We start from the raw sequence: 23,174 nt of genomic DNA, 5'->3' as shown, positions 1-23,174 counted from the left end.
ATTTTCTGCCTGTTGTGACATTCTGGACATAATAGAAAATCAAAAATACCCTGAGAGCAGAATTGAAGCAGAAGGATGTGGAGTTTGACCCATAAAGAGGGAAAACCAGCAGGACTAGAGGGCTTCCTGCAGCTTGACAGCAACAGAGACCATGTCTCAGATCTCTGAAAATGCTGGGCTTTCTGGAATTTAATTGAACATACCTAAGCAGTGAGGGTGTTTAAAAATATTTGACATGTCAGATAATTCCTGGTCTATTGCTAAAGAGAACTGACATTCTGTTTCAATCTTCATTTCACTGGCCTTCTGCAGCCTCTTCGTCAAATACAAGCTCTATCTTCCTCTGGTTGTTCTGACACAGCTCTAAGTTTATTTTCACATCTCCATTTTGAAAAATGCAGGCCAGATTTGTATGCAGCATCATACAGCATGCAATCCTCAGCTGCTGAGCTATATCTGTTGGAAAAATCTTTACTAAAGTTGTGTTTGCCCTTTCCAAAGCTTATCTGTTGCTTGTTTCTTCCATCCCTGAACAATCTGACCTTGCATATCTCAGAGACTTGGGGCAGCTATTCTTGCAAGTGTTCAATTGATCCAGTCATGGCTCTGATGAGGTAATGGACACAAGCTGTATAGAAGAGCAGCAAGATGAGATGTACTCGAAAGATTCCCTGAGAACTTTGATGTTGCTTTTCCAATACTTAAATCCATTTTTATTCAATAAGCATTGTCTTTTTTTTTCACTTCCATTTCTAATGAAGCCTGAAATTAGCACAGCTTTTTGGTTTCCTCTCTTATTTGCAACATCATTGATAGTAGTAGCATAGCAGTAGGAAGAGTTATTGTAAAGCTGGAGGTAGAGATCAGAAGTATTTTGGATAGGTCCTGTATGTTGGGAAGAGGAGTGTTGTGAGTTATTTGCTCTGTCCCGATATAACTAGTACTTAATATATCTACGTTTAAAATGCACTTTGTCTAGGGGAGAGGCAGTCCATGTGAATCTTAGTTAAATTTTGAACTCCTTGGTGTCATCACATTACCTTAACAGAGATCCTGTTTTAATAAAAAGCTGACGTAAATGCACTATTTTCTTTTAGGGATTTAATTTTCATGTTGTGATTTGCATGTGTAACAGCATGAAAAAAACCTACCTTTTTAAGGGAGGAACTATAGCAGCTGATTATTCTAAAATTTCTGAAGCCCATAGATGAGCATATGCTACTGGTGAGCAAGATTTTAGTAAGCAAATTTAACAAGTTGAAAGTGTGACAGGGATGACTAGCATTTTGATATTCAAAATGCACCTTGAAATTTCTGGTGTCTTGTATATTTGCTGTTTGTGTGAATAAGCTTGGTGTTAGCCATAAGTCAGTGTCTGTTAATATTTATGTTGGACAATTCTGCCTTTCTGAGCCTTTTCGTCTCTCTCTGGGTTTTGTCTCTATAAGAGTGATGTTAACACTATACACATCCTACCAGACATATAATAGTAATGGGAAAAGTAAACTTAGGTGTCCTCAATCCATTTTTCAAAGTTATGTAATTCAGTCTGAAGAATGCAGTGCTTTGGAGAGTCTCTTGTTGGGATACAGAAAACAATAGCTGGAGCAGTAGAGGCTCGTCTCAGTGCCAGAGGCAGGGCTGGTCACTGACGTGCTGTCAGATTTGTTAGCTGGAACAGAACCTTGGGGATTTTCATGAGAGCTTTCCCTTCTGCACATTGATATTCCTTATTTCTGAGTTAATCAGCATTGCTGGTGCTTCGCCAGAGAGTGTCTCTGGAGCATAATTAGCTAAAAAATGGGTAAAAACAGGAAAAAAGAAATGTCCCAGTTATATATTCATTGTTTTGTGAGTACTTGAATAGCAGTTTAAAATACCAACTATAGTTCACAGGAACCTGCAAGCCAGAGCTGGAAAACTCTGGAAAAGATATCCTAGTCTCAGTCAAATTAATACCAAAACTCCTATGGTATGAAACAGGGCAAAAGTTAAACCTTTTAAGACATGTAAAAACAGACAGACACAAACTAATGCTGATATATGACCTATCCTACATCTACCTCATTTTTAAGAGAAATGGAAGGACAGTCCCTTTTTCCATGTATTAAATACTTTGGTTGTTCTTTTCCATGCCTTACCATTTTTTGAAATTAATGTGGTTCTTACTGAGATAATAATGAGACTATTTGGCTAGGGTTTGATCTACTACTTTTATTGCTGGAGCTGAGTTTTTCCAAAAAAAGGAATGATGCTTCAGGATTGGGAGCTTGGTAAGCTTTTGATTAGGTGTGCGGGTGCTTTAATTTTTTTTCATGGTAACGCAGATTATTCTCAGCTGGTTTCCTTTCAATAAAAATAGGCTGATTTAGTTTGAAGAGCACTGTTTTTCTTGACAATGATTGGGACTCTCTAACCCATGGCAAAAGTTACTATGAGGTGTGCAGAATACATAAGCTCTGTCTTTGCCATGGCTGAGGTATGTGGAAGAAATAGGCTTTCCTGCTGGTCCTTGGTCAGCGCCAAGTGAACCCACTTTGGATTTTCCTTTGGGAGACAGATGTTTGTGTGAGATGGCTGCTGGCTAAAATGAACCCTTGAAGGTCTCTGAAAAAACAATCTACATACTTCTTGGGATTGAATCAAAATGTTAAGAAATGAAGTGAGAAAATTATTTTGTTAATTTCATGTGCACTTAATTAAAAGAAGTTACTTCTTTCTTTGACCTTTCACAAGGAGTTTTTAAAGAGGGTCTTTCTTAAAAGCCTTTATTTGCATCACAAGTTTGAGTGTTATAAAAGCATACTACTGAAGTAGAAAGATATTAATATTGAATTTAATAGATGAAGCACAGAACAAATGACTTACCAGAAAGCCTTCACACAGAATTACCCACAGAGGACACTGTTGAGGCCAAATCTTGCTACCATATCTTAGGCCTTCTTCCCCCATTTTCTCCAGCTGTTAGCTTTCTTTATAACTTAATTAATTTTAATTAACCAGTTAGTTATCTCTGGCAGAAATAATTAGAAAAAAAGTCAAGAATTTCCTAAAATATTTTTGGACAAATAGTTGTCATGTATATAAATTGAAAGAAATAACATGAAAATAAATTTCACCAATATTTAATGTCAACTAGAATACCAGGTAACTTGGTTGACTGGTCACAACAAATACAGCTCAAATATGGAACTTCTGATCCATGAAAGTAAATTTCAAAATATTATTAATGAAATAATTTTGTGTGGCAAAGATGCTCAGAGAAAAGTGCACGCAAATATTTTATAAACCTAAGAAATAAGCTGATTTCAACAAGGAAAGTGTTTTGAATTTGAGATTTCTGAATGTAAATCAGTGTTATTGCAAATAAATGAGAAGAATCAGAAACGCTGGCAAAAAGTTCTTATGTTTTATCATTGTCAGAAGTAAGCTTGATTCCTGAGTAAAAAATCCTGGAGGACAGGCTTACAGCCAAATTAGCCATCCATCCATGTTTGTTACCTGCAGGAGTGATATCAGAGTTGGCTCCAGGGACACTCCAGCTGGTGTTCTCCAAATGAAATACTGAGTGTCATCAGTCTGAGTACACCTTGCAGACACACTTTCCTGCCCTGAAGGTAGGGCTAACACACTCTGGTAATAACAACAACAAGCAGGGGAGATGAGCCAGGAAAAACTTGTTTGAGATGAATTTGTGCTGTCTGTGGCTTCCCCAGATTCTTCCAGAACCGGAGTGATTGTGTGACTCTGATTTCAAGCACCCAGAAGCCTGCAGATCTGGGGCATCATTGCAGGCGCCAATGACACTACTGGGTACAGTGTGAGTGGAAAAGGTGGGCATATTCTTCTGGGTCTCAGAGGCAGCCTAAAATTCAGAATGCCCTCAGGAGCACTCTACCGGGTACAGCAGATGCAGGGATTACCCCACTGATTGGTAAATCTGATCTAGCATGAGGAGGAGGATTTGTGTGGTATGCAAGGTGTTATATATGCTTGCTATGAAGTTTTGGGACAGGCAAGAGACAAGTTTATCGACTCACTCTGGATGAGGGAAGAACAGACAAGAAAAGGATGATGGTAGATGCTATAGAATACTTAATCTGTGTTTAAACCACCTAATTCAGGGGTGGTTACGGTGGCATTAGGTTGATGATTAAACTAGATCTTGAAGGGCTCTTCCAACCTTGACGATTCAGCACTGAAAAGCAAAGAGTGCCATGGCTGGGGAGAAATTTAAAGTATAAATGCAAATAGCTAGTGTTAGCACTGCGACAGGAAAGGATGAAAGTGTTATATTGTTAAATAAAGTTCCATTTTCATTGTGTGATGTGTTAACATGCATAGAAGTTGCAGGTAGATATTCCAGCCTGTGTATCGGCCACAGATGCATTGCTGTGTCCAGATTTGACCACCATTATCTGGGAACCATGGAATAGTTGTTTGGAGGCTCCAGATGAACTTCAGAGAGGACTGAGAGGACATTGTATCTTTCTGATATAGAAAAGTCATTAAAGAGGATAGTGTTGAGTTGTTCCCTTGGAGACTCGGGCAGGTTTTCACAGTTGTAGCATAGTCCCCTGCTTTGTTTATTTACTGAAGTTTGCATCAGGCAAAGGCAGTCTGTGACATGGTCAAGGAGAAAACTTTGGCTGAAGTTCATCAGCCCTTAATATCTTACAGAGGACTGTATAAAACTTCAGTGGCAGTGGTGGTTTACTTGTGTACAATAAATATTTTGCTATGAAAATATCTTTTCCACAGACAAAGAAAAGTGCTTAGTGATTTCTTGAACTCTCCAGCTCAGTCAAGGGACTTAATTTAGTAACTGAGATGGAGGGAGGAGTGTTGTTAATTTACTGATGTACTTCATTTATGTGGTTTTTTCCTAAGAGGGAAACATAGCATAATAATTAAACCTTTTGTGATAAAGTTTGCAAGGCTTCCAATAACTGGAAATGTTTAACTTGGAAAAGTTTTATTTTAAGATTTATAATACTGTAAAGCAATTCAAAGAAAAATGCAAACAATATATTCAAAGTTAACATTTGGGACACGTGTGAAATCATATTTCAAAGGATTTTTTTAAATGTAGCTTCCTCCATAGTAGCCCTGAAAACATTTTATTCAGTATTATAGGTCAGTATAGAGGCCCAGCTAGAGTGCTTTAGTGACTGAAGAAAGCCCTCCTCATGTATCAGTTTCTAAACAAACATCTTTTTTGCAAGAATTCGTATTTCAAAGGATTTTTTACAGCAGACAAGCCATGCACTTCCTGAAAATGGATTATTTCTATGTTTTACTAGTTACTAAAATAGATGGTATGCTCAATTCTTGTTAGAAAATATATTTAAAAGATCTTACATTAGTGTCCACCTGGAGTACAAATTAGCTGTGCTTCATCGATAGAGCTGTAGCTGGAAAACTGAACTGAAAATTTTTCATGCAAGGAAAAAAAGTTCTTGATTATATTCCTTTCTCTGAAACTGGAGCTTATTACATACATTATTTGTCAAGAATATGATACATATTTCTTGCTGCATATTTGGGTGTTGGCTTTTGTCTTGATGATGAAATACATACACAGAGGCTCTGAGTGGATCTTGACAGTGGAGTGAACTTCATTATTCCACAGAGAGGTGAAGGAATATTGGCTCGGTTGTGCAGTGTTCATCATGTGGATGCCATTGCTCATGGCAACGGGAATTTGTGGAATGACATTATTCATTTGGAGTTTGCCTGGCACTCATCTTTATTATTAGTGCACAGCAAATAATGTGATGATCTTGAAGAACTACCAGGAATGCATACATGGATCTTGTGCTTCTACCATGTGCTTTCAGAGTTGTTCAATTTGCTGAAACAAAAATAGGAAGACTTTTTTCACTGTCTCCTAATTTTCTTCTTAGTCATCACTTCAGATGGCACCTGTCTGTAATGAGAATCTGTGTCCTACAGCAGACAGGGTGTGTCTTTACAAACTTTAAAAACCCCAAGCAGGTGGTGCATCTCTTGCATCCATTGCTCTCTGACTTAAATCCCCCAGGAAGTGAAATCAAATCTCTAGGTGGATCCCTCCCCTGTGATGCAGGAAGAGGAAGGTTGCTTTGTGTGTTGCTTCTGCATGGGGATTTGGAGTATGCTGAGTTTTCTCCTTGGAATACACAGGTGTATAAACCACTCCTAGATTAATGGGAAGGTATCTAAAGGGTATTGCTACCGACAGGGTGATGTATGGAGAAAGAAAACTGCTAATGCAGAGCATGCTGTGTCAGATTTGCTTGAAACTCTTCTCCCTGCTCTGGAAAGAGAAGCAATGAAGACAAAATTCTGACCTCTGTGAAGCTCATTTTTTTTCTGAGAAAATGTACTTAGTCTTTCTTTTTTGCTATTATTCTTTGTCAAGAAGTTGTACCTTCCAGGTAGAGCAGATCTGGGCTTCCAGGAATAGTTGCACCTGCAAGTGATTGAAAGATGTTGTCAGGAATCCACTTCACCTAAGCCCAAAACACAGTTTAGTTGTGACCATATCACTTTTCTGCCTCTGTGGAGAGATTAAGCCTCATCACTAGAAAACAAAGTAAGTTATGAATGGAGTTCTTTTAGCAATACATGAAAGCAAATTTTTTCCATTTGGCTTGTTTGCTTTCCCACTCACTCCTAATATTAATCGTTAATGGAATAACATCGTGTGTAATTACAGTGGAAGCATGGTATATTTTAAAATATAGTTACGAGGAGAAAATATCTGTAATGTTCTGTTTCATTTTCTCTTCATTTATAAGCAATAACATCCAGAAGAATAGCATCCTGTGTATAGCTTCAGAATGAAAGCTTTAAAAGCAATTCTGTTAATGCTAATAATTTCAATCTTTGACCTGCAGTTCTGTGTTTCATAATGTACTTGTGTTTTGCAATTTATTGCATGTTTAAGAAGGTTCATGCATAATATTCTTCCTTTAAATCTTTCATTAGTTTTTTTTCTTGCCAGCAGAACATGGCTGAATGCTCATGCACAGCAGCTGCTTTACAACCATAACTCTTTCGTGTTATTGCTGGTAATGACAGCCAACATTTACTGTGTGTATTAAGTTAGGTTGTGTTGTTGTATAACGGAAGTTTTTAGGAAAATATTTTCACAAACGTAGGACAACAAATATCAGACTGAGCTAATTACTTTTCTTATCTACACTTTCTATGGGCTCTCTTCTCTTCTTCTAGCTGGAGATGAGTGGTTTGAAAATGTGTTCTCTAGCAAAATAGTCAGCTTTATTATCTTGGTCTTTATGGCATCATAGTTCTCAATTCTGTTTAGCTGGTAGTGAGGAATTATTTTTATTTACAAAAATAAGTGGCAGGAGTGAAACCTGCTGGTGAGATCGATGCTCCCCAGTTCATACCAGCTGCAGAGAGAAGGATCCCTTGACAGTTTTTCAGGGAACCTGGCAAAGTTTCCTAGGTGGGGAGTTGGGGAATGAGCTATAGGACAGGGTCGAAGCCAAGTGTTCAGAGGGCTCAGATCAAGAGATCAAAAAGCAAGAAGGTCATGGTAACACTGTAGACACATGTCATCAGAAGACTTCTATCCTTTGGAGGTGTACAGATTTTATTCAATCAGCATAATCTATGCTGACCCTGGCCACCAAATAACAGATGATAGTCTCAAAGACTAAGGGTAGATTACTGCAGCATAAACAGAGGTGATATAAGTATGTGCAGGGCTAAAGTAATGTCCCATGGTGAGGAGTTTTTGGACGGATGGAGCGGTTTGACTCCTTGGGGGAAACAGGTGATCTGCAGCCTGAAGGCCATCCGTGTGCTGACACCAAGTTGGGACTAACAGCAGCACCTCAGTCTCTCGCTGGGATTCAATTCGCAACCCCACGGACAGCCTCCACTTTTGAGGCTGAGAAGCTGGGGAAAAGTGAGGACTCAAGGCCTTAAGTGGACACTGAGTCATCTTTGAATCTGCATTTGAAGTCTTTCTCAGAGGAGCTAAGAAACCCGTTGAATCAGAAGCCCTCTTTGCCTAGTCTGTAAAATGATAACAACGTTACGAATTCCTCCTATAAATACCATCTACTTAATAAGACTATCTGTCAGTAACTGTCTAGATGATATTGACACCTTAGGTTTTAACTTTTATATTTTTCAAATTCTGTACTGCTCAGTGTCTAACTGAAGTTTCTTGTAGCCTGTTAATTTCTGCTCTCTCATGCTAGGTAGATGTAACAAAGCCTTTCTGGGTCTACGCTTCAAGAACACCCAGACTGTCCTAGGCCCAAAAAGTATAAACCAAAGAGCCTCTAAGGGGGAAAGCGGACGGGAACTTACATCATTAAACTGAAGCTTTAATTGGAGAATTAACCCTGATATGCAAATGAACCAAACCTATAAAGGTGTGAAGAACTCGTGACCTGTCGTCCATCTTGGGGTCCATCTTGGCAATAGCCTGTGGCTTCCAGGGTGTACCTTTGAAGACCTTTCAAATAAATATCTACCTTTATTCCCTTACTCCTGTCTAGTCTCTGTTTTTAGGTGGCCTCTCAAGGCATCAATATAGACCCCATTTTTTTGTGGTGTTTGATGGGGTGAATGATGGAGAAGGTCAAGTGAAATTACAGTTTCACTGGGGTCAGTAGCTGCCATTTCTGGCAAAGATTGTTCTGATTGTGTGTAATTAAGGATTTGCTTTTTCTGTTGTGTTTTTTTGTGCTGGTTTTTGGTGGGTTTGAGGATGGGGTTTTTTTGTAACCTCTTAACAATAAAGCCTGTCTAGGTTAGATTAGCTCGGTTGGTTAGAGCACATTGCTAATAATACTAAGGTTGTGGGTTTGATCCCTGTACAGGCCATTTACTTGTGGGTCCCTTCCAACTCAGAAGATCCTGTGATCTTCTCACCACTTGCAAGAGTTCTTATTACTGTTTGGTATACCTTCTTGCCAGTTCAGGATTTGATACACCTTATTTTGTGCTTTCTAATTTAATTATGAAGTGATAGAACTATCTCTAGCACATTTTTGTAAATGATTTGGGCATTATTGATTGCCCAAATCAATTTCTCCAAATCTTGAGATGTTTCCTAAAATAACCATAGCACTTATTTTATCTATATACTATTAGTCTAGATAAATTAAAAAGAATATTTTTTCCTGGAAGCAAGTTGAGACAGAAGTCTTAGGGTTTGAGTTAATGCAGTTGCATTGCTTATATGTTATTATTTTCAGTTCTGAATTTTTTCTTGCAGTATTTTCATTATAGATATCTATAGGTTAGGGTGATCCCTCTTGATCCATGTGCTATTACATGGCAGGCAGTGGGACAGTGCTGGCATAAGAGTATCTGGGCTGTGTGAGCTTCCGGATGCAGGAGGGAAAAAGCTTGCAAGGCAGCTGCAGTCTCTGTTGGTGAGTCACCTAAAGGCCAGCAATGTACCCAGTCCAGCCTGATCTCATATCATCTCCCTTTATCCTGCTTTTGAATTACTCCCAGAGGTCCCTTTCTGCTTGCTGTTCTCAGAAATGTATCCTGTACCTTCCAGCTAGTAGAGAATTTTAGTGTGCAATTCCTTGTGTGAAGGAGGTTGGCTGTCTCACTGGTGGAGGTACTGGTGTGAGGACTTGCACTATGTAGGGATTCTCATTCCTGACTCTGAGATCAGTATGGTTTGCTCAGCAGTTTCCCCTATGGCCTGTACAAATTAGCAGAACTCCAGGGCAAACTGATTATCTGCATTTGCCTTTAAAGTCAGGTGCAGAGTTCATATACACAGCTTAATTTCAGTGCAATTGATAAACCAGGATGGCTCATTTCTCTGGTTTTCTACAGCCTGTTCATTTACGACATCAAATTAAAAGCAGATGCTATCATGGGACAATCAAGTGCTCGGCCTCATCAGTTTTCAGCTCCTCCATCTTCCATTAAGAAGTACTTTACAGTGTTTTTTCTGTCAGTTCTATATTTGAAAAACTGCTTTCACAGCTTCACAGTTTTTACAAGAAAATATTCTTGTGCTTCAGGTGCAGACTGGGAGAAATCTAATGCCTGCTTCCCCATTACCCTCCATAATAGAGTAACATAGCAAATTATAGAGCTTTAATAAATGTCAGTGATGCATCTAAGAGAACATTTCCAGGATCCCAGAATACCTTTGGCTGGATATTAGCCTCTTCAGGCATAATTTTTTTTGCCTTCTTAAAACTTAATGACAATGTTCACGAAAACTTTGACCACTGGCAAATGGATGACCCACTTTTTGTAGCAATGGCACAGCTACACAAGCTCAGTCTCCCTCCCTGTCAGCATGGAATCTCTTCAGGCTTCTGCATTAATCCCCAAAGACAGGCATAAATGAAATATTGAAATTACCTTTTTTCCCCACTTCCTGCTTGCGTTTGAGGCCATGTGTGTGCATGAGGGTAGAGTGGGGGCAGTTGCTGGCAGTATTGTGGAAGAACTGATCAAAGGAACAACGTTCATCCACATCCTCAGCTCCATGGCAGATCACAACCGCATCATTAACTGTGTGTCTCATCTAGTTAGCCTAGTGTGAGAGCTCTGTCTGCTCGAGTCAGTCACCAGGGGCAGCTCGTAACACCTTGAAGAAAAGCCAATTTCATCAGGATGCTAGGCAGCAGTATTTTTAGAGACTGCACTAAAAAAGCAGGAGAAGGTCATTGTAACTATACTTCCACTTATTCGAAATCTTTGTAACTCAGAAATGTTCTGGAAATAACCTTCACTAACTATTCAGTCTGATCTGGTGTGTGAACAGTGGCAGGAACAAAAAGGAAAACCCACTGAAACTCCAGGTGCCATTTCCTGGCAGTGCTTCAATACTAACACTTCTCATTTGCCCACCTGAATCATTCAGTGTTACACAAACAAAGCTGGAGCCTGAAATACTGCAGGAGATCCAGAACAAGCAAAGGCTTCTCTTCTGTGTGTAGTTTGTGATGGTGACTGCAATTCAGCTGCCTTTTTGGTCTTTTTTCAAAGTTCCCAACTGCTACAAATATGCACGTGGTGACGTCACTTCTACACCTTATGTACAAAGCTATTTTGGGTGGGCTGTGATGTCCTTAAATCTACTTTAATCTGCAATAAGTACATAATGTTTTAGAGTTCTAGAAAGCATAGAGCTATAATAATCCAAATAACTTAGACAAAATCACCTGTAACTTTTGACAGCTTCAGACTCTTCAGACTCTTACCTGATTGGATTTGTAGTAATTCATCTAAAAATCTGCCTTGGGAGGACAAAGTCTCACTTAAAGGACTATTTTGGAAATAAGAACCTATTTTCAGGCCATTGGTTATGTTTCAAAAGGAATCATTTATTATCTTTAATGAAATTGAAAATTTCTCCTTGAGTTTAAACTTTGCTTATGATGCTATACTAGGCTTAAGTAAATTAATAAAGCAAAAGTAAGCCCTGGAAGATGATTCTCTGGATTATATCTGTCTAAAGAGGGGAAGAAAATATTGGATAGTAATTCTGTTCAGATACTGCCCCCATATGTTCTGAGAGAACTTCCTCGAAGATAGTGATGGGATTTAATGAACTGTTGTTATTCATAGAAACATAGAATCAAACTGAAGCTCAGCAAAAGCCAGGAAGCCTAAAGTTTCTATTTTAGGGACAGTTGATAGTATTTTGCCTCCAAACTATCTTTAGTTCTACATTTAATTTTCAAATATTATATTTTCAAGGGACAACTATGAATGAAGATAATACATATCAATATGAAAAGGTGCTAAACTGACAGAGTTGTTTCAAATTGTGTTTAGAGGTTGTTTTTGTTTTCTCCAGCAGTTCTTACATCCCACTAATAGATTGAAGGATTTTTTGCTGCTGTTGAACTCCACGTGTCCAAGATCCATCCCTCCTCATGACATGAATGTGGCTCAGCTGAAGTGCTGCTCTCAGCTCTGCTTTCTTGCTTTTGCAGCACACAGGCTTCAATCGTGTGTGTATGCTTGTGCATTGGATTTGTCTCTTTAGTATGACTTCCAGCTGCTTTTTTGCTCCTCGGTTTTATCCTTCTGAACACCTTTGCCTGCAGGACATTACCAGAAGCTTTCATTTACTTTTTGCTTCAGGATGCTCGTTTTTTGCTGACCCACCTGTTCAGTTTGAGTGCTGTAGATCTCCTCTAGCTATAATTCAGATAGATTTCCCTTGGATTATGAGAGGTAATTGTAAAAAGGGGAAGCCTTTTCTTCAGAGTCTTCCATCTCTACCCAACTCACCTCTTTTACATATTCATTAATTTTCTAAGTATGAGAGAAAAGGCTAAAAGGGCCTCATCACCCCCATAAGGGCTCATTGCTTTTTTACAATTTTTTTTAATGAAGTTTAGCAATGTGGTAAGAAAAATAAACATGTGTGATGAAATTACAGTGAAAACTTCTATAAACTGAAAGTCAAGCACTTTTAGAGGTTTCTTTGTAGCTGAGTCTCCACAGCTTTCTGGCTCACCATTTGAAGAATGGGGTTTTATCTTAATATTTCCCAAACAAAAGTCTAGTTTAAAAATTGAATATGATTATAGACAGACTTTGGAGTTAATTTTAAATAATACAACTTGGCTGCTACATGTTGCAGCACAATGATCATTTGAACTAGTAGCTGACACACACTTATCTAGGGTAAAAGTTGTTCAGAAAAAGGGACACTTGAGTTAAAAAAGAAAGAGTAACTGCCATAGGCTAATGGCACAGAGACAGGTTTTACTTTCTGAATGTTGATGATTTTATAAACATTGAAATGAGTCATGTTGTTAGAATGGATAAGAGATAAAACAATGCCTTACAGAAATACTAACTATAAAAGAGTTGATACATTTAAAAATACATTTTAGTTACATTTGATTAGAGAATTAAATATATAAATGAGTCCACTTTTTTTTTTACTTCTTGAGGAATTCAGGAACATTTACCAATATTCATTTCAGCTACATCGAAATCTTTTCCTATGCTCCATATAGAAACTGTCTTTAGCTGGAGGAGCCTCTAAGTTTTTATTTTTGTCATTTAGTTTCTTAACCTACATCACTTTCTTGCCATCTGATCAACTCATCTTAATTTCAGTTTGGTTTACTTCTGTATTCACTTCCTCTGAGTGGCCAAGTCTGTCACTTACATAACACATACATAAATTTTAATTTTTAGTTTTATCAGAACTTTTATCTAGGATTAGTGTCAGCTTTAAGAAGTTTTGATGCAGTATCAGGAATCACTGCAGAGAGGACCTGGAGCAGTCACCAGTGAAACAAGGTAACTGAATTTATTCCCTCTCCTGAGGTGCCTTCATGTGGTTATCACTAGGGTGAAGAGACACTTCTTAGCTTAGCAAGACATTGAAATTCATTATAAAAAATGCAGAAACCTAGCTCAAAGCTGCATTCAGTAGGTCACCACCAGTCATTTCTGGGGCTGCTGCTGTGCCAGCAGCAACATGGCCCCTTTCCTCCTTTTCCATTACATCCCTGACTCCCTGAATTCAGTAGTCAGGACCGAGTCCTGATTCCTGTTGCGGGCTGACATTGGCCTTGTTTTTGTGTAACGTGCCAGTGGGTTTGGCACTGAAGGTCAGTTTTTTTGGTGTATCCTGCACGAGATGGACTCCTCTCTCCAGCATTTGTCTGTCTCTGTTCAGTAGTTCAGCACAGAGCCTTTAATTAGTCTGGATTATACAGAGAGGTGCAGAGTGCAATATGTGCCATTCCCTGGATATGATTATAATGGCCAAATTTCAGCTGTTTTAGGGAGGTGGTTCCTATCAGTGTACCTACTGTGCATGTCGTCTAGCACAAGTACTTTCCCATTTTCATTTCCCTCATTTGCTTTCTGCAGGCTATCAAAGCTCCTCTTCCCTTTTCACAAATCCTTTAGTTCCACTGTATGTATCACTCTTGCAGTGTAATTATTCTAAACCCTGCTATGCAGTTTGCTTGTTTGCAATGTACCACATTTGTTTCTAATGTAAGTAACTTCACATTCCTTTGAAGTTCATTCATTTTTCTCTTACCTTGAAAATTCATGGATGAGATTATCTTTCCTTCCTCTGCATGCTAATTGCAAGCAGTTATAAAATCTTTGCTGGCTATAGTTTGAGCTACTGCTACACTTCTTTTAAGGTACTCTTTTGTTTGTGAGCTATCTTTTCACATTAAGTATTTGTCTGCCTTTTTCTCAGTCTATCTTTTTTTGCAAAACAAGTTTTCTGGGGTCTAGGGGGTGGGTTTCACACTTTAACTAAATCAAATTCTTGTTCTGTCTCATCACAGCAAGCTTTGACCAGTTGGGCCATTTTTCAATTAGCTAGCTTTTACTTCCAGTATTGTTCTTCCAGGTATAGTCAATGAGTCTGTGCAGTAGTTCTCATGTGGAAGGTCTTTACAAATATTTTTAAGTTTAGCAACCTTACCCTTCCAGCTTTTCTAATGTGTTTGGAGTCTTTGTCCTTTTAATGTTTTGATCGTAAGCACTTTACAGCTTTCCACTGTAATTACTCACATAATATTATGCTATAATAGTTCAAGTCTGATTGTTTAAGTATCTGAGTAGGACATTTCATGAAAAAAATACTTCTACAAACATAGCTTTGTACTTGACATTTCTATACTGAAGCCATTAAACAAGAGATTAATTCTTCTCCTTTGGGCTCAGTGCAGTTCTTTTATCTGTGTAAGTGATCCTATTGATACATAAGGACTTTTCATATCAGCCATGATTGCAATACTGGACTCTTGTCTTCATATTTTGGAGACAATTTAAGGCCTGTTCAGCAGTAGCTGCTTGTGGTATGGAGTGGAATTCATGCTGTGCCAAGTGCTCAGTTTCACACAGCTTATTACTAATTCCACTCTAATGAAAACCAAAAGGCCATCCTGCTTTTCCTCTTCATTGCTCTTCCTACAAAACAACAAATGTCAGAACATCTTGTGGAATAGGAATTAATGGGGCAACATTACATTCAATTTCTTCTCCTTTTTTTCAAGGAAATGCAAAAATTATGAATTTGCTACTGTTCCAGTCATCAGGTAGTTTTTTTAATTGCAATAAATGTTCTGAACATTCACATCCAAATAACAAGGGGTTTGATTGCTCAGTATTTATCACTAGAAAAAATCTGTAGATTGAAATATAATTTGTAAATATTTGCCAATTATTTTGCAATTTTAAGACTCTGATTTTGTTCATCTTCCATCTGATTTATCTGCAGCATTTGCCTTTTTTATAGGTCATTCACTGTACTGAGAGAAATGCTTCGGAAAGATCTTGTATCTATGAGAATTAGAGAAATCCTGCATTTTCCCAGTGATTTCTGGGACTACATTTCTTCTGTCAGTAGCAATTTAGTTACAAGCATTCTCTATGTAAGTCCTTCTTTATAAAAGGACAATATGTTTTGATTATTTAGAACCTGAAGTCAAAAAGAGCAGGTTGTAATTAGATTTACTTTGGTAGGAATTGAAAATGTATTGTAGTAGTCAGAATCCCCTGGGGAAGGTTTCTAATAAAATCTCTGTTGAATTTATTCATATGTGGAAATACAGTCAATATTGAAATACGAAATGTCAATAAAAGTAAAAAAGTATTAGCATTCAGTGTATGTTACAGTACACAGCCTTGCCAGTTCGGATATTTTTTTGCAAAGCTTTGTTTCTCAAAGCTTCTATGTGCTTTTAAAAATGTAATCTCTAAAGGAAAATGAAATTAGTCTGTAAGAGTCATGAAAATGGGTAGTTTAATTTTTTTTTTAGTTTTTTTTTTTTTTTTTAAACTACCATATAGAAGTGAAAGGAAAATTATCCATGTTTCTCATTACCATGAATGCAAAGCAAGGGATCATCTTCTAACATTCATGCGTGGGGATTCACCGGGTGCCTGATGGTGGCAGAGACCACTCAGCTGTTTGCTTGCTATTTTATCATCTCTACTGCCTTGGATAAAAGACAGCAGTATAAAAAAGTGTTAAGACAGAGAAAATACGGCAGAAAGTTCCATTAACATGATGTCCTCTTCAGTAAACTTCTAACTTATGCATGGATTCCTGAAATATTTACCAGTCCCAAGTTCACTGCCAAATCCTAAATCAGTGGCGCAGGGGGAAGTTTTTATTTTCCAGTTAGGACTTCAGGGATGATACCATCTGCATCCAGTGCCCCAAACAAACCACCAGCAGTAATTCAAAACAAAATGCCCCAGGATGGAATAATTTTTCCTAGGGGCTTCACTGTTACAAGGCACGGGACATAAGATCCAGTTTCATGTCTGCTCTCTGGTAAGGGAACATTGACTGGGAGCCATCCAGCTCTCCCAAGGCTTTGTCTTTTCTCTCTCTCTGACCAGCCATCAGCATGACTATGTTCCTTCTGGCCTCTTGCTCTAAAACTCATAAGGCCTGTGTTGATCTGCATTGATGGAATTTCATAGTTGGGTTGGACTTTCTTAAGCGTGTTGTTAATCCTCCTGTTCAGCATGGATACCCGCCAAAATTTCAAGGAATCAGTGAGCAGCATTTGAATCCTGAGAGCTGTCAATATATTCACTGCATTAGGAACATGGTCTTCTTGGCACTGAAAGAAAAGAGAAAATACTTACTTTCCAGTACAAAATTCCTGCTTATAAATTTACAATATGTTTTTGTCATTATTCTCTAACAGTAACTTTAAATATCACATTTGTTTTCTATATTGTCTGTGAAAAAGACTGAGTTGATTGAAGCAAATTCCACATATTTATTTGTGGAATAAATGGAAACATGGGAAACACAGCAAGTTATTTGTCTATAAGTCACATTACCACTGTGAGAAACATTTGAAGAGTTTTAAATGCTTAGGAAAGGAGATGTTTAACTCCCACAGCTTCTCTTCAGCCATCCTCTTTCACCTTTCTGCCTTTCTCTAGCCAGCACCTATGAGACTGAAATGAATTGAAAACTTTTGCTCACTTTCAAATGCAAGTTATTTCACATGGAATACTGAGACTCATTAAGTACTTTGGCAGGTTTCCAGAGTCCCTTTCTCTGTTACTTAGCAACAAACAGAACTTTGGAGGGGGCTGTTGTTTTTTGGGTTTTGTTTTGTTGGGATTTTTTTAAAAAAGGAGTTTGTGCATGACTGTCTACCATTCTCTAGATCTAACACATTTTCTGTTTCTCATCTAGAGCCCCTTTTTGGATGAGTAACGGTAAATATTGTTTGGTTACACTACTGTTTGTCTATGCCTTTCATAGCTTCACATTTCAAACAGCATTCACACAAACACACCCAGAGGCACATGCACACATGGTCCAAACATCTTCATTATTGTTTGTGTTGCTTTATTCATCCTTCAGGTCTCCTGTAATGGCTGGAGGTCTATTTGCCGTTAACCGGAAATGGTTTTGGGAGCTGGGAGGCTATGATCCAGGATTAGAAATATGGGGAGGAGAGCAGTATGAAATCTCCTTCAAGGTAAGTCATCGAGCCACGTTATAGAATACTTCCTTGCTGGTGTTATCACAATGCTTTTATTCATCTGGGCTTCTGTCTTTTAACTAAAATTAATTTAATACAATACTTTTTTCATTAGGAATTCCCACTGTGCCATAAACATATGCTCCAGAAGCCATAAAAAATGACACTGAATGCAGTTCCCTCTGAAAATGTGGTAGCTTACCACTGTCAAAGAATGAAGTTCCACTTTTTGCCTTTCATCAAGTCTTCTCCACTTACCTTTGCTCAGATGCTGTGTTTGTGCTCAAGTGTTGAGCTCAGTTCAACAAGCCAACAGAGAACTAATCCAGCAAAAAAGAAAATGACATAATTTTTCTGTCCATATCAACAAATTTAATCATCTCTGGGCATAGGGTCTCCTGGAGTGAGCTAGAGAAAATGGGTGGAAATAGAGAAAGTCATAGGAAGAAAGACTCCTTTCAATAGCAGAGGATCACTAGAGCAGCTCAGCTGCCATGAGCTGTTGTCTGCAGGCCAGCTGTTCCAAAGCAGATTTTTTTAAATTGCATTTAAATTATTGTAATGACATATGGGGAGTTTTTAAATACTCAGGTTATGTATAACCAGACACATTATAGTATACCTTCATATCCTGTATGTGGACATGTGTATTGAAATCAATTACTTAGTATTTACATATAGAGCTGAAAGTCTTGTTACTTTCTACATGCAGAACAGGCATTTATATTAGTTTGCTGAGGACTAACATGTCTAATTTTGAAAACTTAATTTATTTTTTAGTATACCCAAGGACATAAGAATTTTACCTCATGGTCTCTACATGCAAAGTTTTTCAAGGACTTGATAGCTTCGTGACATAGATAATTTGAGTCAAATGTATTTGGATAAAGCTTGGAACTGAAATTACAATTCAAATTTCACTCCAGGATCTTTCCAGCCTTCTTCCAAACTCTGTCAGTTTAAAGCTCTTTAAATAAACTTAGCATGTCAGCCATGACTAATATCAGGTATCTTGCTGAATCTGAGTTATCAGCTGCAATTAAAACAGTGCTGTGGCCATTCTGTTGAATGAAATGTACAGTGTTACCCAACACTGGGTTTCCAGGCTGTCTTTACAGGAGTTACTAAGAACAGCAAAATGTTTTGCATTAACTGGCTTACTCTCATGTTTCTCAAAATCATTTTTATACCTCAGCAAAATTAAACAGGAAGGCAGGGGAAACTCAATAGCTAGACCATATGTTTAGAATATAATGATTTACCATTTAGATTGTTTCAGAGGCAAGTATAAGTAGTTACTTGTAGCTGTCACAATGGTCTCTGACAGATCACCCATGATTTTATTATCCTGTTTCAAATATTTCTTTTACTTATCATCACAAAGAATATACTTGTTGTTCTCTCCAGACTTTGTATAAAAACCATGGTAACACAACTGGAAATTGAGATACCAGATTGTCCCAGTGTATTTTGTTCAAGTGAGAGATTTTTTTTTTTGGTGGCAGCTGTGTCACACTGGTCCTCGTTTCAGTCATATCTCTGGATCTATCTCATTAGTATATAATGACCTTAGGGTCCCTGTCCTTTCTTACTAGTGTTAAAAGAAGAAAAAAATCATCCTTAGAAATGACTGCCAAATAGGAGTAAATTCCTATTGGAAGAATTTAAGAGATGTAAATTTTAAAAAGAAGATTGCTGTTTGGTTTGGAATAACAAAAAAAAAATGGAGAAAAATCACAGAGGTGGAAGACAGAAACAGAAAGGACTGGGTTTTATTACGTCAGAATCACCACTATCAGCTTGAGAAAGGTTTCTGCTTCAGCAGGTTCTACTGTAGCTATAGATTCAGTCATCTTAAAACTTATTTAAATAAGGACAAGTTAGCAAGACAGTTCAATTTACCAGATTTTCTCACAAAACTTGGTAGGATGGTGGACTTGCAAATTGTTACAAAGTCAGTGAAAGTCAGTGAAAAAGCCAGACAACCAGACTGGTTCTGTTTCCTTGGCTTCACTTGAGTGATTCTGAAATGACAATTTACTCTTTCTTAGAGCATCCACATCTACGGCCTGTGGAAGTGTTTTTGGATGGGTGCCCTGTGTTGATGCCAAATCTTATATTAATTTGCTTGGCAAAAAATTATTTGGAGTATTCTGGATGGTGACGTAGCCACAAACTGTGTGTCAAAATATGACCTCTTCATTAAATAATTTCTTAGATTAATTTTTACGTAAGAAGGTGTTCAGGATTTTTTTTTTTTTTTTTTTTTTTTTTTGCAACATCAGCATCAATTTTTATAATTAAAAAGGTGTATGACATCTTGGTGACAGACTCTTCGGTGTGTGCTAGACTTGTGAAAGCTGGCAAAACACCAGAGCTCACCTGATTAATAGCATCTCTTCACAATAACAAGGAAAGCTACCATTTGGGAAATCCTGAATTTAAATGTCAGACAGGCACAGTTTATGTAGTAATCACCACAACACAGAGTAGCAAAAGATACTAATGTCCTGTGTTTCCTGAAGATCCTTGTGATTGACCTTGGCTGTATGCCAGGTACCCAGCAAAGCTGCTCTAACACACCACTCTTCACTTGAAAAAGGGAAAGGAAATATAATAAAAGGCTCATGGATCAAGATAAGGAGAGGGAAAGATAACTCACCAGTTACCGTCATGGGCAAAGCTGACCTGGACCTGGGGAAAAAATATTTTATTACCAATCAAATCAGAGTAGGTCAATGAGAAATAAACCCAAATCTTAAAACACCTCTACCCATCCCTCCCTTCTTCTCAAGCTCAGCTTCACTCCCTATTTTCTCTACGTCCTCACTCTCAGGGGAATGGGAAATTGGGGCTACGGTCAGTTCATCGCATGTTGTCTCTGCTGCTCCTTCCTCCTCAGAGGGAGGACTCATCACTCTTCACCTGTTCCAGCATGAGGTCCTCCAGGGGCAGCAGGTAGATCTCTGTGATCTCTGCTCCACCATGAACCTTTCAGGGGCTGCAGGGGCACAGCTGCCTCACCGTGGTTTTCACCACAGTCTGCAAGGGAATCTCTGCTCCAGCACCTGGAGCACCTCCTCCCCCTCCTTCTTCCCTGAGCTTGATGTCTGCAGGGCTGATGCTCTCACATATTCTCACTCCTCTCTCTGACTAAAATTGCATGGTAACTTTTCCCTCTTCTTAAATCTGTTATCCCAGATGTGTTACTGCTATCACTGATGGCCTTGTACAGGGGCATATCAATTCTGGAGCCAGCTGCCATTTGCCATGTTGAGCCTGAGGGAAACTTCCGGCAGCTTCTCACAGAAGCCACCCCTATTGCCCCCTGCTACCAAAACCCAGCCACACAAACCCAATGCAATCCTTCGCACTGGACATTCCTTAGGCATCGTTAATCATACCTTAACAAAAATTCTAATGGTGATCCCCTAGCCTCTTGAAATAGTCACCTGTATCTACAGTTGTTTTTTCCTTATCCATGCCAATACATCTTCCAAATTCTCTTCATCCCTGTTTTCCAAAACACACTTCCAAGTTCATTAAACCCTTTCTTTTTCATCATTATCCTCATAATCATTATTAATTCTCTCTATTGACAGCTGTCAATCTTGGCAGGAGATAGGGAGTGGAGAGCATTACCACTTGTCAGTGCAATTGTAATCTATATGAAGGACTGACAAATGTGGAATATTGCCAGTTTTCTCAGAATTTTAGAGGTGCTGGTGAGTATTGTTGAAATACCCACAGTCATCAATTCCCAGTTTACATGGTAGGGTTTTAATATTTCCTGACAGGAAATCCCACTGCACCTCCAATAATTGGTTTTGCAATTTGCGAACCCATTGACTGTAGATTTGCAGTCAGTGATCCTATTTTTCAAGTTTTTTTTTCATTTAGCTAAATGGTCTCACTGCATGTAAAAGTTCACAGGAAAACATTGTTCTTTCTTCTTTTCTACAACTGCCAAATCTGTTCTTTTGGCTTATATTTCAAGAAGAGTGACCACAAAATGCCATCAAAATTTTATATTCTTACTTTCTACAACTTTTTCCGCTCCACAGATCTAATACATTTCTCCTGTTTGTAGTCCATCCCTCCTGCACAATATGAAGAGCACCAAGTTGTCGCCTTTGCATGATATACTTTAGATTCCTCTTCCACCAGTTTACTGTTTGTATTTTCCATTCATTTCAATGTCTCTCACTGTTGTCTGTTTTGTTACTGACTCTCAGCAGCAGTGTATTTCTCAATTAGTTTTGAAGCCTGATCCAAAGTCCATTCAGTACCCTCTAAATCCTTTGCATAATTCGCTGTATGTTTATGTTTCTTTTCCCCAGTGACACATCCTCCACTGCTCAAAAAGCAGGAGTCTCTTACTACAGTAATTATGATTATATTGTAGCATATGGGTTGGAATCTCAGTCTTTCATGCACAATATTGCATTTTCCACATAGTCTCCAGGCGGGATCACTCATAAACCAGAGAGATAAGGTGGGGGAACCACAAGAGAAGGCAGAATTCAATTTAAAAGACAAAGAGGCGATGTGAAAAGAGATTGATTCACCCAAAATCCCACAGGAGCTGTAGAACAGAGCCAAAAAATGCATCTGTGACATCTAAACTCCAGTCAGGAACAAAGCCACATAACCACAGCTTAATTTCTTTTAAAGCTTGTGTTAATGCCTGCCTTTTGCTTTCAACCATCCCTATGAAGTGTTTTGCAACATTCTGTTGGAAGGAGCCATATAAAGATAAATTGTGAGATAGTCTCTAGTTGACACATAAACTACTCTTTTGATCTTTCCAAGCTGAAATTGCATTATTTTGGTTTCATCTTTGTTTTTTTTACCTCAGCTGCAGACCAGATTCATTGCTTTTGTAAGAAGGAGACATTAACGATCCTGAGAGTTTCATTGCTTCTGATACAATTTTTCCAAATGTCCCACACCACCTGAATTCCTTTCATGGTGTACTGAAGGTCTGTAATACTTAACACGGAAGTCATTTTCCAATTTCTTGCATTTAGGGCATGTGACATAAAAGTGCACATTTTAAAGACAAAGTTGCCACAACTGATCTTCTCAGAAAAATACACAAAATGCTTTTAATACCATTCTGAAGCTGAAAGATAAACAGGAACAGCTGCTAAATGTCCTTCAAGGCAGCCCAAGATTCATTTCAATTATCCTGCACGGCATACCTCAGGTGCAGCACAGCATTTTCAGGTTTTATATCTATCAAGTATAAGCCTAACACGGTGTTATTTCTCCTACTTGTTATTGCCTCAGCATATCTGACTGGAGTTTTTTCTAATTTTTTTTCTCCTTTTTTTTTTTTTTAACTGTTACCCTTCTGCTTTAGAGGAAATGCAGTGTATGTCTACTGCAGCTCTCATTGCCTCAGTTAAAGTAATACTGGCCTATATATGTGTATATATATATATATATATATAATTTCTGCTTTCTTGTCTTTTCAATTTGTTCTGGGGCTGACCTTTGAGTCACATTGCTATGCTGTCCATTCTTCAAAGGCTAAGAAGACTTGATTAATCATGGTAATAATTTGTCTAGCCTTTGAAATGACACCTTCATTTAAAAAACAAGAACAAATAGTAAACATAGGTGTGCACTTTCATTGGTGCTCTGGGTTGTTTGAAGACAGCCACAGAGAGGAAATTCCCACTAAAAAAAAGTACAAATGATGTA

The 23,174-nt window shown here is 38.2% G+C and overlaps 1 protein-coding gene and 1 long non-coding RNA gene across 2 annotated transcripts in view; one reads left to right on the top strand and one right to left on the bottom strand.

Moving 5' to 3' along the window:
• The window catches only part of GALNTL6 (polypeptide N-acetylgalactosaminyltransferase like 6), a 442,063-nt gene that overhangs the window by 384,738 nt on the left and 34,151 nt on the right, over positions 1-23,174 (top strand). The window contains exon 7 of the mRNA XM_048303651.1: positions 17,345-17,462. Within this exon, the coding sequence (XP_048159608.1) occupies positions 17,345-17,462 (118 nt within the window). The remainder of the gene's footprint in view (positions 1-17,344; positions 17,463-23,174) is intronic.
• LOC125325965 overlaps positions 15,032-23,174 on the bottom strand; it is a 41,815-nt gene continuing 33,672 nt past the window's right edge. Inside the window, exons 3-4 of the long non-coding RNA XR_007203632.1 lie at positions 17,724-20,159; positions 15,032-16,583 (exon numbers count right to left, since the gene is read on the bottom strand). This is a non-coding gene — a long non-coding RNA (uncharacterized LOC125325965). The remainder of the gene's footprint in view (positions 16,584-17,723; positions 20,160-23,174) is intronic.

Source organism: Corvus hawaiiensis, chromosome 5 (assembly GCF_020740725.1).
Source record: "Corvus hawaiiensis isolate bCorHaw1 chromosome 5, bCorHaw1.pri.cur, whole genome shotgun sequence".
Taxonomy (NCBI): domain Eukaryota; kingdom Metazoa; phylum Chordata; class Aves; order Passeriformes; family Corvidae; genus Corvus; species Corvus hawaiiensis.
Note: the sequence above shows the minus strand (reverse complement) of the source record. Positions and strands in the feature narration are given on the sequence as shown.